Here is an 18,950-nt window from a genome sequence, read left to right on the forward strand (position 1 = left end):
CTAGATTGAAAAATCTAGGGGGCATGGCGCCCGGTCTTTTTCTAGATTGAAAAATCTTTCGGTGCTTTCCCTGGATCTTGACCGCTCGCTCTGCTTTAACCTTGACCGTCTGGTGATATGAATGCAAATAGTATATCTGAACTGGAATACTGCTTTAGTAATCTGTAAGATATATTGAGACCGGTCGGTTAAGATTATAACTGCTTTAGCAATCTCTTTAGAGTCTNGTAACCTGCAAGATACAAAATNTAGACTAGACCGAACGGTCTTTGGATGAATGTTCGAAAAGTTCACATTAAAATGTTCGTAAGTATTCGATATCCCACTGTCCTTTAACCTGCATAAAAGAATAATAGAAGATGTTTGATGATAATTACACCGTCCGCTAAATAAGAGGTTGTAATGCTCGGTTGAGGGCCATCTGGACCCTTGAGTTATCGGAATATCATGGATATATCCTGTTTGAGATGACCTTCATCGGGCCTAAAATGATTAAACTGGACCGCCCTGCCTTCGTAGTCGAAGATTGATGCATTGATACATTTATAATTTTGTAGATAACAGAAGTTATATTACCGAGACGCGTGCACCTCTCCTTTTCAAAAGATCTTAAAGATCCAAATTCTGATATGAAGATAGATACCCTAAGGGCCCGGGTGACAATTGTAATGACTTTGTTGAGTCTGTCGAAAATGGAGAACACGCTGTGTAAGGTGACACTGTGGGGAAGATTGGACCGATTGTCGTCGTTTGAGTGATGATCATCTCAAAATGTGAGCAATGTCTCTGGTCACGGGTTTCTAATTGCCGCATTGTAGTAATAAGCCGATGATGGTCGTAATGGAAGCATCGTGGTCTTTGTGTGTACGCGTTTCTTGTATATCTAATCCACTTTTGTTTGAACAGATAAATCACATAATTCGTAATTTGAACTAAGATGTAAACTTTAAAAAATGTTTATCTAAACATTAGTATATTTGAACACAGGTGGTGCTGAAACGTTGTCGTTAGAGGCACCAAGTGGGCTATTATGAGAATGAGGGATCCCTTAAACACCGCTCCCCTGTTCCTAAGTCGGTTGATGAGCCTGATGCCCCTCGGGCGTCAACGTCGCCGGAGAGCAGGCGATGAGAGTTATACCTTTGTCATCGGGAAAGCTATGTTGGTGGCAGCCGCTTGCGGGCTGGTAGGGATGCTCTGTCTTTACAACGACGGTGTTATTGTTTTTCTTTCTTTCGAAATCCAAGAGGATGGTGTACTGAGATCATCAACGCGTCTGATGTATCAGCTTTTTCACAAAGTTATGGATTAAACCACATCAAATGTAATCCCAGACACGGTTCTTCTGTTATATTCCTGAAACCATCTTCTTCGAAAGTTTTGTGGTAGGTTCGTGGAGTAATTCCGTTGTAGAACTTTTCCAAGTAAGGCATAGATGTCAACACCGAATAAATTAATCAATCCTAAGTATTTGGATCATGGCGTAAATGGATAGAACAAAAGGGGTGACGACGTTGAGATTGAAAGAGGCGGTGGAAGAAGCTTCCTCTCTACGCTTGCTTTCTTCTCTTCACTTCAAGAGATAAGGGGAGACAGAGGTTGGATAGAATCGTCGAACGGTGTGGTCATTAGATTTTCCGACGGTGTTTGCCGGCAAGTGCACTAAGGCATGGTGATACCGGTCACTTTTCAGCTCCACTTTTGAAGATTACGGTATTGACTTTTCCAGCAAAGTCTTGCGTACGTTTTGGCACACTGATATTGCATCGTCCTCCAGAATATGTGGTTGAAAGCTTGAACAGGTTGGAGAGATCTTTTCCCCAGCTATATGGAAATTTAACTCTTTCTTCGGCATGCATGAAGAGAACTTCTCATTTGATTAGAGATTTTACTATGATCCTTTTTCCATCTTTTCTTTGATGAGGGGCCCTGCAAACTGAATTGTTTGTGAAAATCTACCTCATGTTGTTATTGGAGGGAGACATGCTATTGCCTCTTGTGAATTGCACCGATATTCATAGTTATATTTCATATAACTTTTTGACGTGTCATGTATGATAAATACATGCCTCGGTTACAACAATTAGATACATTGTGAATATTCATAGTTATATATTATATAATAACATGTATAATAAATAAACAATTGTTTAAGTCGTGTCATAAGATTCGAAAATTATTTTCGTTGTGTGAGTACACGTTTTATATATATATATATATATATATATATATATATATATATATATATATATATATACCATAGTAGATACATATCTTACCTGGAATAGTCATTACAATGATATATCTTTTTAATATGCCATATATCATATATAATATATGTTTCTAATACGTATAGAGAATATTTGTTGTAACCGTCAATTAGCTTTTTCCGTGATTTCTTGTTGAATTAATATTCTAAAGAATATAGTTTTGTTATTATTTTATTTTCATACGAGATGTTCATATTTTTAAAGATACTTATCTGGTTGGGAAGACTTCCCGTAAAGATGATGACCCATGTTTTGTGACTTTGGCTTTGATGAAAATTTTTTGTTGTTGATGTTGAGTAGCGATGTTGATATCGAGAGTTTCGTCTTGGTTCCTCGTGGCTTCTGATCCTCTTTCTGTTGCTATGTTGTTCTTCCATGCTTTTCGTGGTCGCCATTTGGGTTTGTCACTCGGCCCCACGATGGGCGCCAAAATGTTACGGTGTAAATTTACTGGGACCGAAGGACTAACCTCGATGACGTCGTCTTCTGTCTTTCTGCCCGCTTCTTCTGNNTTNNGANCGNNCGNNCNCGCGTTGACTTCAGCCGTACGGTGATCTTCTAGTCTTGACCGGGGGGAGGTACCTGAAAAGGCACTCCGACGCTCAAGTTAGGCGTGTATAAGAAATTCTCTGTTTGGAAGAGAATTGATGAAAGATATGTTGTATGCAGTGTGAGCAAAGTGTATTCAGAGAACGTACCTTGTTTGGAATCCTCTGGCCTTTATTTATAGGCTTTAGATTGATATAATATTAATAGTAATATAAACAGAATAAAATATAATCTTACTTGACATATCTCTGTTATAATATCTTTGTAAGATATATCCGGTGAATATATCTGAATGATATATTTTTGTGAATATTTTATACACTGGCCATTTACACTAGCCTTGGGCCTTGAGCCTAGTAAAATTGTGGTGCTCAGGTGGGCTGTTGGCCCACTAAGACCGTTCGGTTGTGGTGCTTTGGTGGGCTGGCGGCCCACTAAGACCGTTCGGTCATTCCGACTTCCCGGCCGTTAGAATTATACCACCGTACAACTTCTATTCTTGATCATTGTAGAACTATTTTCAACGTAAAACTATATCCAAAATTGCGTTCCATTATTATTTTTTTACCACGACCTCAATTATTTCACAATCCTCATTCAGTAGCCACAAATTTAAAATCTCCACACATATTTCAAAATATTTTCTTGGAAGCAAACACCGTTAATTTTCATATATTTATTGTTAATTTTGAATGAGTTACATGTTTGCTCCTAATAAATTATTTTGAATTTTTCATATATTTGACGATAAATTTAGAACACTAATTAATCGATATGGTGTAAAACAAAATCGATTTTGCTACACGCTGCACATTGGTAATAACTGGATTGTCAACTCATCTTTCCTCACTTTTGTTCAAATGCATGATGAAAATGCTAACGTGTGTTCACCCAAATTTCATCTGTTATTAGCCTACACACCCTGAGTTTTTGGTGTTGGTACTTTGCAAGATATCACCTGCAGTTATAATCGTTTTGATTACTGACTGGGGTAACACTTTTACAGAAATTACAAGCTCCATTGAACATTTTAACCAATGAAATCAATGTCTCAATTCTGTGACGCTATGATACGTATCCAGATGTCCTTTTTCTCTTGCCTGGGTAATATACAAGATTGGTTCGTGGTACACTTGACCCGTTACCATTATTTGGGAGGATGATGAAATATTCAACAAATCTGGCTTCAATGCTTCAAGGTCTGTAATTTGGCCAGTTCAGGCTAGATCAAACTCAACTAAAAAACAGAATTTCAAGATCTCACAACAACAACAATAGCTTCAATGGAAACAGCTAGTTTAAGCTTGATTCCGATCAATAAAAAGTTCCTTTTCTGCTGCTAAATCTCACCATTTGTTGACATTTTGCATTATGACAAGAAACGGGAAAAGAATGCATAGAAATAAAAGCCGAGAATTCAGTAACAGCAATCTCAGGTGCAAATCAAAACCGTGTCAGAGTCGAGCTAAACACCCTCCCCCCCAAGTTACAATTACAGAAAACGATACAATTGTACAATAATCAAATCACCTATCAACCATGTCACTGAAAGATAAGCCGTAAGTCAAAATAAACACCCTTTTGAAGAATGACAAAACACAACTTATAACAAACAAATAACTAAATGAACAGTAAGTTTAAAAAATTGAACAGAAGAGGACAGCTAAATCCCAATAAAATTGATGACAAAATACATGAAGCTTGGTAACTTCTAACTTAGAAGAAGAAACAAATCAAGCTTCATTTGATTAATAATGATTAATACAAATCAAGTCTCAAAATTTCCAACAAAAAAAGTACACTACGACCTCTCAAAACTTTCCAGTATTCTAAATCCACCTTAGGCATGCTGGTAATGGTGCAACTTATACAATAAAACTTTGCCTGAAGCGTTTCCCACAGCCATGAAACCGCCACCTGGACTAAAATCAATACAGCGAGGGTAATACAGGCTCCTATTAGGAGGTGGCCAGTTGGAAAAGACGGTATAGGATGGGATATGTATTAATTTTAAGCTGCTCTTCTTCATGCCAGAACAGATTGCTAATATTTGAGAGTCATGATTAAATCTCATAAAATCCACTCTCGTAGTCAAATTCTCTATGGCCTTGATAGGCTGCTTCTTGCCCCCGAGAAATTCCTCTCTATTGTAAATATTCACAATTCCACTGTCTGAACCGGTTGCAAAATGAGTCCCACTAGGGGAAGTACATAGTGACGTGCCGTTTATGCAACCTTCATCTACACCTTTATGCATGCAAGTTCTCGTTCTCAGATCCCAGTGGTAAACATGGCCATCACCGCCACCGCTTAACAACTGCTGTCCATTCTCAGCAAAAGCTAATGAACGGACTGTTCCATTCATCTTTAGTGTACCAACTAATTGCTTTGTTTTCGTTGAAACCAATAATATATAACCTTCATTACCTATAAATGCTATCAATTGAGAATCAGGAGATACTTCAAAATCCTCCAGACTCTTCTCCTCCCTACCAACCAGAGGACCTATTTTATCAACTCTAGCTTTAACTAAATCAAAACTATAAAAAAACTTTCTCCTTCCAGATACAATAACCTGAGACCCATCAGGCAAGAAAGACGCTTTTCGAATGGGGCAATCTTCAAGGAAGATGCTCTGAATTTTAGTATTCCGCTTGCCATCAATTTGAAAGAATCTAAGCTTCCGGTCCAATCCAGCGGCGAGAAAAAGCTGTCCATTTTGATGGAACTGAACTGAATTTATGGGCCCATTAGAAGGATCCTGTATATTTGCATCCACAAGTCTGGAGTACTCAAGATGTCCGGGCAACAATTTTGCACCACTCTTCACAACCAGGTCTTCATTTGTCTTGAGAACACCATCCAAATCCTCAAAACCTCGGCTCACAATAGCTTCGTTTTCATCATCAGTCGACTCATCATCGGAACCTCTATCCGTTTTAGAATCAACCCGTGCCCATTCTGTTCCTGGATTGAGCTTAACATGTTGAGCCCTCAATCTTGACACATACTCTGAACCCGAGATCAAATCCTCGTCCTCTCCCTTCCTCAACTTCCTCAACCTGAAAACCTTGGCTATGTTGACAGTGGCATTTTCTTCTTCGTCATCCACCCACACAGGTTTCCGTTGCAAAGCACGTTCATCATCATGTCCACGATTTCCCTCAGACAAGTCAGCATCTTCTTTTTGGTAAACTGAGAGAACAGTATCCGCAGAACGGTCAGTGAAGAACAAATCCGAAACCTTTTCAGCAGCCTTGCCGTGTTCCACTTCTTCATCCTCCTTTCCAAACTCAACAGGGGAATAGAGAGAACCAAACAAAAAACTCTCAAGTTTCTTCATTTCTTTCACTTCTTCTCCCTCGAATTCTTTCTTCCTCTTCCTCACTTTCAGAGTATCATTATTCTTGACATCATCCACAACCTCCCTCTTGCTCTTAACAACCTCGTTTTTAGTGCGAACATGTTGGGATATCAAACTCATCTTCCACAATCCAGCCTGCAAGGTAAATAAAGTTCAGCCAATTTGCCATTTATGAACTACAATCATGAAATTGAATACGAAACAAAAGAACATAATCGGCGAGACAGCAAATAAGAAATTCATATGAAACAAAAAAACAATTAAAAGTTACGATGGCTAAAATCAAACGCATAAAGGGATACGAGGAAAATTTAATCAACTAAATTAACGCCAACAAAAGAGCGTGGGTACCTCGTTAATGGCCAATTTGGAATTGAACGCGACGGTGGTTGCAGAGGGAGACTCGCGACGGAATCGTTTTTAGGTTTTAGCTCAGAGAAAAAGCTGCAGCAAGGGTTTTAGCAACTGGATTGGGCCTTTCTCTTCTAACGGGCGTGCCAGTTTTTTCTTCATACAGAGTAAGAATATCTCTTTGCACCTCCAACCCCAAAATACAAAATGACCTAATCGTCCTTAAATACTTTTTAAACTTTGTTGCACCAAATAAATTTTCATTTGCAGAAATACCTTTCTATATCACCTATTACAATATAAGAAAAAAATACTAACAAATTTATTTTACTACTTATTTTATTTTGTTGATAAATATCTTAAAGGTTAGTTTTTTAATCATTTGAGATTTTAATTTTTTTATTTATATTTATTTTATTGCTACAATATAAAAAAGGTTATTTTAAATAGAATTTTGTTGATTCTATTAAAAAATTAATATAAACTTAAAAGTATTTTTTTTCGGTCTCTAATTTTATTTTTAATAATCACACAAACCAACATTGACCTTGAACGCTAGTTTTATTTAAAAAAAAATTATCATTAGAAAATAAGTTTTTTAAGACTAGATTAAAAGTCATTCTACCCCGTAAAAATTTTATATTTTTTAAGAAAATAATTCAAAAGAATTTAACATATTTTTAAAAAGGGATTTTATAATAATTTTAACACTTTTTTAATTAAAGGAAATTTTGTAATAGTAAATCTTATTAAAGGTACTGTGAAATTAGCTTTTTAAATATTGGAGATCGCATTTCAGACTTTGTAATGGTCCAATTTGATTAATATGCATTTCGTTTACACGTTATTGTAATCGAGATTATATAAACTCATTTTTTGACCAATGTTTCATACCACATTTTTAATTAAAATTTGTCACTTTCATTGCTATAAGGATAGCTTCTCTTTGGTTAAAAAAAAAAATAGAACTTTCTTATTGGATTTTACCATTTGTCGTATCTTACAATAGGGAAAGAAATAAAACGTATTATATTTAACACGGAAATCAAACTTTTTTTTTTTCTGAAGTAATATATATTCCAAGAAAAGTTTATCAAACTAAATTCATTTCTATTTTATTTTCTAAAGTAGACGTTCTTATTGTTCATGGTGGTAATTCAATTTTCTATAATCAAATTTTGATATTCATTTGTCCATTCCAGTGTGGAAAAGCAAGTCAACCAAACCTGACAAAATTTTTAGCCTAAGAATGAATAAATAAATGTCAGAATTCTATTTTCCCGTTATCTAATTCTGACCATCATCAACAATAAGAAAAAAAGTCTACTTAATAAACACGATACACCTAAATTTAGTTGGTAATTTTTTATGATATATATTATTTCAGAAAAAAAAAATCACGTAAATCGTATTTATAAAATTGTACATTAATATATATTATTCTTCACATAATTTTTTTTAAAAGACATTCATGACACCATATTTATATATCAAAACAGCAATTTTCTTAAAAAAGGTTGGAGTGGTTTTTTTTTATTCTTAAAGGGGATTAATGAACCTTCCTCCTATTACTACCTGACGTAGTGCTATAATTTCCTCTCTTTGATTATTGATTATTGTCTTTTTCAGCCTCTCACTTCCTCCTTTTCCACGAAATTTCATTTTTAGATAAAAAAAAAGAAAAAATAGTTTGTGTGTGAGTTTGGTCAAGAAGTAGCATTCATGTTGAGAAATGTGATGCAACTTTTATTTATCTAATAGCAAAATGTTAATATGCTACATTATATTTCACAAAATAAAATAAGTATATAACCCAAAGGTGGTGTTATTAAAAAAAAAAAAAGTCTCAAAGGGCATAAATTTGTATTGCTTAAAAAAATTTAAATTAAAAACAAAAGATAGTAAGTTCAGCTTAGTTTCTTTTAATTTTCTTTCTATTGTTAAATAATAATGAAAATAATATTTTTTTTAATTGAATATTTAGCATTTTAATCTTATTAATTAGAAAATGTGATTTTTATTTTATTTTGCAACTTCTTTGTTTGTCTTCATTTTTTTTATATAATTTTCATGTCAAATGAAAATTTAATATCATTCTATTTTATGATAATTTAATTGAAAAATATAAATTGAGAATAAAAATTATAAAAAAAATCTAAAAATAAAAGGAGTTAAACCTTAATAAATAAAGACTAATTTGATAACCGGAAATGGTATCATCAGCAGGCCTAGCGGTTTTGACTTACACGGTATGTATGAGTATGGGTCCATTTGATTTTGATCAAAACAATTGAACTCCAATTAACCTGTTTTTCTATATTGCAAGGTTCGCTAAGACATAACAACAAGACAGTAATACAAATCCAAAAATCATTAAAAACAACGAATAAAATCATTGTCCAAGTTACATAAATAAGAAAATCAAAGTATTATACGATTAGTGTAGCCAAGAAAGGTTTCTAAATCAACTCTTTCACAGAAATGGCTCCTTGCCATGTTGGTCTCCATGCAACAAACCATCTATTCTGTGTAATGATGTTCTTATTTCTTATGATCAGATTTGCAAACCCACTTTCATTTCGTCACCATGGATTTGAGTATAACGATACAAGGATTGAAGGAGATGCTGTTTTGTCACAATCAGAAATCCAACTCACTAAAACCACCAGATATCAGAGCAATGCTTACAGTGTTGGGAGAGTCACCAGTTTTGAAAGATTGCACCTTTGGGACAACATCACAGGAAAACTGACCGATTTCACTACCCAATTTTCCTTTGTCATTTTCTCAAACGAGACTAGTTTTGGAGATGGCTTGGCTTTTTTCTTAGCAGATCCAGGGCTTCCTCTTTCGAATCAAATACAACAAGGTGGTGGTCTTGGTCTTCTGGATGGTAACCAGTTATTGAATTCAGCTAAGCATCCATTTGTAGCTGTGGAGTTTGACACATTCCAAAATTCATGGGATCCACCTGGCACTCATGTAGGTATAAATTTCAACTCCATGAAATCTAACAAAACTGTTCCATGGTCCCTTGATATTAGGCAAATGAAAGTTTGTTATTGTGTGATTGAGTACAATGCAACTACTCAAATTTTAAATGTTTCTTTCTCTGGAAATGCCAAGCCAACAAAAAGATATATCTCATGCAATGTTGACCTGAGATATTACCTACCAGATTGGGTTATATTTGGTTTCTCAGCTGCTACAGGAGTTATGTTTGAGTTGAACACACTGCTGTCATGGTCATTCCATTCAACTTTACAAAGTAATAAGAATCTCTCAAATAAGATACCTCCAATTGCAGTCTCACCAAGCCCAAATCCTAGTCCTTCACCATTTTCCACTGACACTATTAGATCTAAACAAGAGGGAAACAAAGGTTTATTGATGGGACTAGAAGTTGGTGTAGGCATAGCTGCAACTTTCCTTATTTTAGGGTTGGTTTGTGTTTTAATGTGGAAGAGGAGGGCTAAAGGGAAAAGAGAAGATTCAATTCTTGATCTGAGCATGGATGATGAATTCCAAAAGGGCATTGGACCCAAAAGATTTTGCTATAAGGAATTGGCAACTGCAACAAGAAACTTTGCAGAGTCACAAAAGATTGGACAAGGTGGTTTTGGGGGTGTGTATAAAGGCTATTTGAAAGAATTGAACACCAACGTTGCTATAAAGAGGATATCAAGAGAATCTAAACAAGGAGCAAAGGAATATGCAAGTGAAGTTAAGATCATCAGCAGACTAAGGCACAGGAATTTAGTGCAATTAATTGGTTGGTGCCACATGAAGAAAGATCTCCTTCTTATATATGAGTTCATGCAAAATGGTAGCTTAGATTCCCATCTATACAGTGGAAAAAGCATCTTGACATGGCAGATGAGGTACAACATTGCCATGGACTTGGCTCTGGCAGTGTTGTACCTTCATGAAGAATGGGAGCAGTGTGTGCTTCATAGGGACATTAAATCCAGCAACATTATGTTGGATTCAAATTTCAATGCTAAGCTTGGGGATTTTGGCTTAGCCAGGCTTGTTGATCATGAGAAAGGATCCCAAACTACAATTCTAGCAGGGACAAGAGGCTACATAGCCCCGGAATACTTCACTACAGGGAAGGCTAGGAAGGAATCTGATATATACAGTCTTGGGATTGTTTTACTGGAATTAGCCACTGGAAGAAAACCAGTTGACCTGAATGCCATGGAAGGCCAAATAACCATATTTGAGTGGGTTTGGGAGCTCCACCAATTGGGAAAGTTACTTGAAGTGGTAGACAAAAAGCTTGGAGGAGCATTTGATGAGGAACAGATGAAACGTTTAGTGATTGTTGGCCTTTGGTGTGCCAATCCAGATCATACATCCAGACCATCAGTAAGGCAATTGATTCAAGTGCTTAAGTTTGAAGCTCCTTTACCAGTTCTTCAACAAAAATTGTCTGAACCTTATTATCATTCTCCAACTATGAGTACAATATTTGCTTCAATTTCTTCTCCCTACACGTTAGAACCAAATACAATGTAAGTTGTAACCAATAGGGGAATTTGATGCACATAAAGTTATTGGAATATTGATGTTTCTTGAGTTTGGTACTGACATCTCTCAATTCCAGTACAGCATAGGCTACAGTTGTAGGCGAGTTAAAGATCTTTTATACTCTTTGCATTTTGTGCATGCACTCTTGTAATTCTTGTGAATATGTACAATTGTAAATTTGTGTTATAAATAAGTGTAATCAAAGTCCCGTATCGATTAAAAATAAAATTATTTATAATATATATATGAATCCAAATTTCATTTTATAAACTAATTTTATAGGATTGAGTTAGTCTTAAAAATTAACTCTATGTATCAGTATTAAGATTTAAACTCATGTCTAAATTTCCAATTAGGTTGCACTGCTCTGGAACAAAATGGGATCCACATTTTGTTGGTTTGTTTGAAAGGCAAGTGTTCAAATGTTCATGTCAATAGATATCAGTCTTGAATTGCTTCAAATCTTTAACATAACGTGTTTTTTTTCTCAAACACATTGCTTGCACTGAACCTTAAAAATTGTTTACACAAAACATATATCTTTAAAAAATGCGAGGCATTTAATAATTGATATTTCTTGATATGGCGGTCATGTGCATATTCCAATTTCCACAAGAGCTGTAGATGGAGATTTTGGGTTTATGAAGTATGTAACATTTTTTAAACATTGTTGATAGGATCTAACCTAGAAAGAATTCATATTCCGGTGGCATTGCACTGAATCTTTTGAAACTTAACCATTCCTTTGATCACACTGTCCACAAATAAAGTAACACATATCTATGAATAATCTTTCCTATGGGTATCCTCGATGGGTTATCACAATTCATAAATAAGGAATGAAAAATTAACTACTAATTCTCATAAATTAAAAAAAAAAAAAAAGCATTTTCTCATTTGAATATATATATATTTCATTCCTTATATATTCAAATGAGAAAATGCAGATACAAAATAAAAGGGAAACTATATATATATATATATATATATATATATATATATATATATATATATATATATAAATTCTTTATTTTTTAATGTTTTCAATCTTTAATTTTTAATTTTCATAATTTGTATATTTGTCAAAACCAAATAAGAAAAAAGCGTGCCTACATGAAATTATAAGAGTATAAATATCATTTTGTTAAGAATACAAGATTGTTGATGTATATTTTAAAATTGGATAAAGATATTTAAATAACATTTTTTTACAACATTTGAATATTGATTAGATGTCAATGATTAGTCAAAAATGACTCCACAATCAATGATAATAATAATCATAAACATTACTGTGAAGTAATATTTGATCAATCACATATTAAAATGTAATCAATATTTGAATGTTATTAAAAAAAATGTTGTCTAAATATCATTATCTTTTAAAATTAGAAAAGTACAACTTATTCTTATTTTTATTAAGTATTACGTTTTTTCCCATATTAAATACATTGTCATATTAAATATTTCAATAAAGTAAGATTTTACGTGTTTTAATTAATAGAAAAAAGTAGGAAGAATAATCTTGTCATAAAAAATATATTAATTACAAATTGTCGAGCACACTGATTTACTATCAGATTTCTTTAAAAGAAAATCTATTATCAGATGCTGTGGATAAGTGTTGATGTCTTATAGAAAATTTGAAGATAAATATTAATTATCCACTTGCATCGAATAATAATAAAATATTTTCTACTTTTTTTACATATTTTATTTTATAAAAAAGGCAAAGTTAAGTTATCATATAATATTACAAATGAATAATTATTAATTATATTAAAGACTAACATCAAAGGTGTTTCAACTGTTAAAAAAAATTAGATTATATTAACTGTTTGTTTACAGAAAAAAAATCAAGATAAACAGTAAGAATTCACTTAGTGAGTAACAATTTGATTTTGTTTTACATATTTCAATTCATAAAAAATCAAAGGAAAGTTATTTTCCCATAAAAAAAATATAAATCAAAATCTTATCAGAAAAAATAATTTATTAACAATGTTGATGCATAGTTATTCGATATTTACATCAAAATTTAAGTAAAAATATGATACTGGAATCTAAGTAATAATGTGTGATCACTGACTGGTATATATTAGGAGTATTAATTATTAATTATTAGCAACGGTCGTATTATTTATCTGTGTGATTAAAATATATTATTACTTAATTACATGGTTTTGTAACTGTAAAGAGACAGAGATAAGAGCGAAAGAAACGGTGAAAATGTATTAGTTAATGAAATAAAAAAAGTGAATGGAAGTCTGAAATGGTCACACATCTATTTGTTCGGTTCTCGGTCAGATCCATAATCTGAGATTTTTTTGTTGATGTTCTTGTTTCCTACATACATAATAACTACATTACTCATTCTCTCTCTGCGCTTACAAGAGTGATGAGACTTGTCTTTCTATCCTTGTAACGCCAAAGCAACGCCATCATCATCCATTCTCTTATAAGACTCCCTTTCACCGAGCCTTGTAAGCCAATCACACCACCCTCTCTCTCGCTCTCGCTCTCGCTCTCGCTCTCGCTTTCGCTTCGGTGCGATTGGATTGGGTGCGTCTTATTGCATAGTGTCCCTTTGACGCTAAGATTGGGTGTGGTGTCAAAATCGGTTAGGCTCACCCAACCCAACCCAGACGCAGATGCAGACTCTGGGTTTGTTGTTGGCTCCTGTTCTTGGATTTTACCACAGGTTTCTCCGATTTTTTATCCGCTTCATTCTCCTCATGTTCATGGATATCCCTTCAACATTCAACTTCCTCACCCAACTCACTGAACTCGGTTGCGGTTTTCTCCTCCTAGGTTACGTTTCGCGCATCTTCAACATCCTCGGTCTCCTATTGATCTTCCTCTCCTGTCTCCGCTTTCTCCGTTCTCCGATCGGAAAACCGCCCAGGGACGATAGTCTCAAGGAGGAAATAGAAAATAATAATAATAATAGTAATAATAATAACAACAGTAGTGGTAGTGGTTCCAGGGAGGAGAATTTGGAGGACGAGGTGTTCGATGTAATGTCCCTAAGGAGGATGGTGAAGTCGGAGCGGCAACGGTTCAATGCGGCGTGCGCGGAGATTGAGAAGGAGAGAGGGGCAGCGGCCTCCGCGGCCGAGGAGGCGATGGCCATGATACTGCGGCTGCAGAGCGAGAAGAGTGCGGTGGAGATTCAGGCGACGCAGTTTCGGAGGATGGTGGAGCAGAAACAGGAGTACGATCTTGAAGTGATTGAGTCGCTACAGTGGACGGTGGAGCAGGTGGAGTCACAGAAGAATCTTCTCGAACGGCAGTTAGGGGTTTTGAGGGAGAGGCTCAGAGACTTCCTCAATGATCACGAGATTCAGCAGCGGCTTCAGGAACAGGAATGGGAACATGAACAGGACCGGGAACGGGAACAAGAACAAGAAAATGAACAGGAACAGGAACAGGAACTGGAACATGAACAAGAGCATGAACAAGGCGCAGCCAGTGATGTCGATCTCGATCTCGATCTCGATCTTCCCGTTGGTAAGGAAGATACTGATCGTGATGAGGATGCCGATAGTGGTAGCGGGTTCTTGAATTTCTCTGTTGAATATAATGATTTTGATGCGGCCTCTTCGCAAAATCCCTCTCCCTCACAAACACCCCTGCACTTGTAAGTTCACATGATGCACATGGACATGGTTGTTCAATGAAAACAAAAGTGCCTTTTTTGCCTTTCAAATGTAAATTTTCTTTTATATATTTCTTTGCTGTTTGTTTTATCCACTTGTTTCATTGACAGTGTTGGTAAAATAGCTACACAGGAATATAGGTTCAAAGTTGGCTCAGGTTTTCTGTATTAATTGTGTGTGTGTGAGAGTGAATTTCATGATGCACATTTTACATTGCACAAGTATCTGTCCCTTGACCAGGTTCTAAATTGGTTTGGTTGCATGCATTCCTTTACCTTTTGGGTTGTTGCTTTCGTATCTGGTTTGCTGGAAAAATATTTTTGTCAAAAACCTCACTGTAGAAAAATATAGGAGTTGCTAGTTTCATTGAAATGAGTGCTAGAGTTAGCTATATCATGAATGAGGAAGAAAACAACCCAGTCAAGTGGGTCCTGTAGATTCCTTGAATCATATGGGCCAGTGCTACTGTCAAGTGGCGTTTGTCAGGTAATGTCACAAGCGGATATAAGAACGACTCTTTTGAGAGTGACCTTTCTTCTCTACTTTATCACTAAAAATATTCTACTCAGGCTTCTACTGCTCTCTGCCTAAAGTGTTCTACTTTTCAGTTCTTTACGTCCTTAGGAGATTATTCATAACCATAAGTTAATTTCTGAGTGTTTTGGATTTAGTTGCATGGAATTTTTTTTATAAACTACTGCAGGAAGTTCATCTCAATTCCAAAACTCCTTTAGGCTCCAAGATGCATGCCTAGTTAACCATGTCTTCCATGCATTTCAGTCTTCAGTCTTCGCTCCCTCAAAACAATTTTTGGACCAAGCTCTCGTCCTTTTTATTGATGTATTTTTCTTAAAGCCTTCTTTTAAGTTGAAAAAACACGTTTCTATTATTTAGTTTCAAGAAATATGCGAGTGTAAAAAAAGTTAAAAGAAATATGTTAAATAGAGGGGGAAAAAAAAGGCTATTATCAGTAAGGAAAACAGAAGGTGGGAACATTAATTCTTGATTATGGACTTCAAATATGGTCTCGTATATAAGCTTAAATGATGGAATTCGTGAAACTGACTCCTTTAATTAAATGTAATAAAAAAAGTTAATCCTTGGAACTTACATAACTAATAAAATGATTAATTAAAAGTCCTTAAATGTAAACAAAGAAGTTACTTAATTCAGTTAAAGTGAAAGTTGATTCATTCTTTTTAGTTTTTCAAGAATTATAACGTTACAACGACAACGACTCATTTCTAATTTATTTAATTCTTAAACTTAACCCACTACTCTTGTTTTGATCCACAAGAGAACTATATGAAATTTTAATCAAATCTTACATTTTTATATAAATGATTATCAAAGACGTTACCATCTATTTTTCATATTTTTTTTTTTTTACCTTCATAACCCATATTTACTTTTATATCAAGTTTATCATTTAAAATTCAAATACTTATCATGCAAAAGTTAATTTAAGATATATTAACAAATTTCTGAGTTGTAATTTTAGTTCAATCAAATATAATAATTTCATAAATACCATGAATTTAAGATATAATAATTTCTGAGTTGTAATACTTATCATTCACTTTTACATATTTATTTAGTAAAAAAAAATCAAAATCAATAATATAAAAAATTATTTCAAATTCAACACTTATCTTTTCAACCAGAAGTTGACACACTATATTTTCATCTTACGATTACAAGGTCGACTTTGCTAATAGACTATCAATTTAAATGATACTAAATGATTTTTGGAAAACTAAGAACAAAATTAATTTTCACATCAACTTTCACTTTGGTTGAATTGATTACACTATCATGTTATTACTATGTGAGCATAGACATTAACCTTAATATATGTTTTCTAATGACAACAAAATTTAGTAAAGTTTTTTATCTTTAGGGACTTATCTCGATTTTTTCAGCATGAGATTCTTGGCCTTTGTTTTTGTATTAAATAAATTGCGAATCTGTCATAAAAATGTTAAATTTAATACATCTTATGCCCAAATTCAACAAATACACCTGGAAGACTTGTTAGCACGTATGATTTTGCACAAAAATAAAGATGACATTTGCTAAGAAATAGACTGACCAGTGCCCAATGTATTGGTATCCATAATCATAATTTTCTTTTCCTCTCTTGCATAAAGCTGTGCATTCTGCTATGCTAGATACTCTCATCTCCAGCCTCAATGTGGCTGAACCCGTAGCATTTAATCAACCTTTGTTGTTTCATGGCTTTCCTCATTTGTTCTGTATCAAGCCAATGACCATGCTCGGCATAGATCATATTCAGCAATGTGTAATTACCAGCGTTATTTGGTTCTGATCTTATAAGATGTGGAGCTAGCATTTCTGCTATGTCCAGTCTGCCGTGAAGCTTACAAGCCGATACTAGAGAGCTCCATACTCTTGCACTTGGCTTCATGGGCATTGTTCTCAGTATTTCCAAAGCATCTTCAAGGTTGCCTGACCTTCCAAGAAGATCAACTAGACATGCATAATGCTCAATGGTTAACGGAATTTTACAATCTTCATTTACTTGTTTGAATATCTGTTGTCCCTCAGCTACAAGGCCAGCATGATTACAAGCAGATAAAACTGCAAGCAAGGTTATTGCATCAGGTTTCACACCTCTCTCTTTCATTTCGTAAAAAAGATGTAATGCTTGTTTACCACATCCGTGAATGCCATAGGCATTGATCAAACTACTCCACGTAATAGAATCTCTGTTCCACATTTCTAGGAATATCTTACGGGAACCATCCAGACAACCACACTTGGCATACATGTTTATAAGTGCATTCCCCACAGAGATGTTAAAACTAAATCCACATTTAAAGATATGGCCATGTAGTCCACAGCCATACTTTAGTGAAGACATATTTGTGCAGGCAGAGATCACTTCCAACAAGGTTACATAGTTTGGTTCGGTTTCCTCACTTCTCATCTTATTAAAAAGCTCCAATGCTTTGTAGCTATCCCCTCTTCGAGAATAACTCCCAATGATCGAACTCCATAACACCACATCTCTACAACCAGACCCTTCAAAAATTAACTCGGCAAGATGCAGTGATTCTCCACAATTACAATACATATTTATAAGTGCTGATGAGAAAGTAGGACACGATTCAAACCCACGACGAAATGCATAACCGTGAATCTCCCTCCCATGCTTAAAAAAGCCTGGGTCGGCGGCACAAGCTGGTAACAGAGCAATTGATGTCACTCTGTTTGGGCAAACTCCCTCAGCCTGCATTGCTCGAAAGCATGCAAAAGCCTCGTCATAATCTTGGTTAGCAATGCATCCAGATATTATAGCAGTCCATGAAACCTCATTTTTCACCTCCATTCCATCAAACAAACGCAAAGCCATCAAATAATCGTCACAACGAAAATAAAAATCCACAAAAGCTGTTAACAGAAACACTGACTGTCCTATCCTCTCATCTACAATAACAAGAGCATGAATCTGTCTCCCTATCCTCCTTGAACCAATTTTCCTCCCACACATGGATACCACACGAGCTAGCAACTCAGGCTTAGGAACGAGACCATGAAAGTACACATCTTTCAACAATTCCAAAGCTTCTTCGAAACACCCATTTTGCAGATAACAATTAATCAAGGAGTTCCAGGTGATGGGGTCTCGGTGAGAGATTGTGTCAAACACTTGGCGTGCCGATTCGACATCTGAAAACTTGGCATACATGGTGATGATGGAATTGGACACAACTACTTCAGATTGAGAGCCTGTCTTGAGAGCCAAGCAATGAAGTTGTGTACCAAAAGCATGACATTGAGCAGAGGAGCTTGCCTTGATGACTGAAGGAAGAACAAAGGGAATGGAAGAGTGAGCAGAGAGATGGAGTTGAGTGAAAAGTTGAAGTATGTGATGATGCAGACCCTTTGAAAGGAATGCTTTGATCTGGTTGGAAGGGGAAGAACATGTGGGGGCCACACTGGTGAAAAGGCGTCGGGTTAAGAAGGACATGCAGGGCAGAGGATACTCCAAATTTAGAATGTTACATACCAGTTAAAGAAATGAAACCTTTTATCCGTATAATTTTTCTGTATAACACTTATGATGCCTTGCTGATAATTAGCATCCTCTAATTTGGAATTATTTTCTGTCGTTATGTGGTCTTGTGGAAGGCTCATCTGCCTTGGATTTTTTATTTTTACTGAATATTATAATATAGTTTTTCATTTTTTTAACTTCAG

The 18,950-nt window shown here is 35.1% G+C and overlaps 5 protein-coding genes across 5 annotated transcripts in view; 3 read left to right on the top strand and 2 right to left on the bottom strand.

Annotated features, from left to right (window-relative positions):
* The window catches only part of LOC106775051 (probable cinnamyl alcohol dehydrogenase 1), a 6,308-nt gene extending 4,225 nt beyond the window's left edge, over positions 1 to 2,083 (top strand). The window contains exon 8 of the mRNA XM_022786745.1: positions 988 to 2,083. The gene's annotated coding sequence lies outside the window, so the exon portion shown is untranslated. The remainder of the gene's footprint in view (positions 1 to 987) is intronic.
* A 2,415-nt stretch (positions 2,084 to 4,498) lies between these two features.
* LOC106775084 (U3 small nucleolar RNA-associated protein 18 homolog) lies at positions 4,499 to 6,672 on the bottom strand. The gene is made up of 2 exons (XM_014662123.2): positions 6,535 to 6,672; positions 4,499 to 6,318 (listed from the first exon to the last, which is right to left on the bottom strand). Exon 2 carries the CDS (start codon positions 6,301 to 6,303, stop codon positions 4,660 to 4,662), a length of 1,644 nt encoding a protein of 547 aa, XP_014517609.1. The 5' UTR covers positions 6,304 to 6,318; positions 6,535 to 6,672; the 3' UTR covers positions 4,499 to 4,659.
* Positions 6,673 to 9,052: 2,380 nt separating this feature from the next.
* On the top strand, positions 9,053 to 11,055 carry LOC106774980 (L-type lectin-domain containing receptor kinase IX.1-like). Its single transcript, XM_014662001.2, has one exon. The coding sequence runs from the start codon at positions 9,067 to 9,069 to the stop codon at positions 11,053 to 11,055; it is 1,989 nt and encodes a 662-aa protein (XP_014517487.2). The 5' UTR covers positions 9,053 to 9,066.
* Positions 11,056 to 13,322: 2,267 nt separating this feature from the next.
* LOC106775104 (probable myosin-binding protein 6) lies at positions 13,323 to 14,882 on the top strand. The gene has a single exon (XM_014662150.2). The coding sequence runs from the start codon at positions 13,719 to 13,721 to the stop codon at positions 14,709 to 14,711; it is 993 nt and encodes a 330-aa protein (XP_014517636.1). The 5' UTR covers positions 13,323 to 13,718; the 3' UTR covers positions 14,712 to 14,882.
* Positions 14,883 to 16,651: 1,769 nt separating this feature from the next.
* On the bottom strand, positions 16,652 to 18,878 carry LOC106775598 (pentatricopeptide repeat-containing protein At4g31070, mitochondrial). The gene has a single exon (XM_014662745.2). It carries the CDS (start codon positions 18,718 to 18,720, stop codon positions 16,894 to 16,896), a length of 1,827 nt encoding a protein of 608 aa, XP_014518231.1. The 5' UTR covers positions 18,721 to 18,878; the 3' UTR covers positions 16,652 to 16,893.
* Positions 18,879 to 18,950: the final 72 nt, after the last annotated feature.

Source organism: Vigna radiata, chromosome 10 (assembly GCF_000741045.1).
Source record: "Vigna radiata var. radiata cultivar VC1973A chromosome 10, Vradiata_ver6, whole genome shotgun sequence".
NCBI lineage: Eukaryota > Viridiplantae > Streptophyta > Magnoliopsida > Fabales > Fabaceae > Vigna > Vigna radiata.

What these genes read in the sequence shown, in the direction of transcription:
- LOC106775084 (XM_014662123.2), bottom strand. Translation starts at nt 6,303, where the DNA reads ATGAGTTTGATATCCCAACATGTTCGCACTAAAAACGAGGTTGTTAAG.
- LOC106774980 (XM_014662001.2), top strand. Translation starts at nt 9,067, where the DNA reads ATGATGTTCTTATTTCTTATGATCAGATTTGCAAACCCACTTTCATTT.
- LOC106775104 (XM_014662150.2), top strand. Translation starts at nt 13,719, where the DNA reads ATGCAGACTCTGGGTTTGTTGTTGGCTCCTGTTCTTGGATTTTACCAC.
- LOC106775598 (XM_014662745.2), bottom strand. Translation starts at nt 18,720, where the DNA reads ATGTCCTTCTTAACCCGACGCCTTTTCACCAGTGTGGCCCCCACATGT.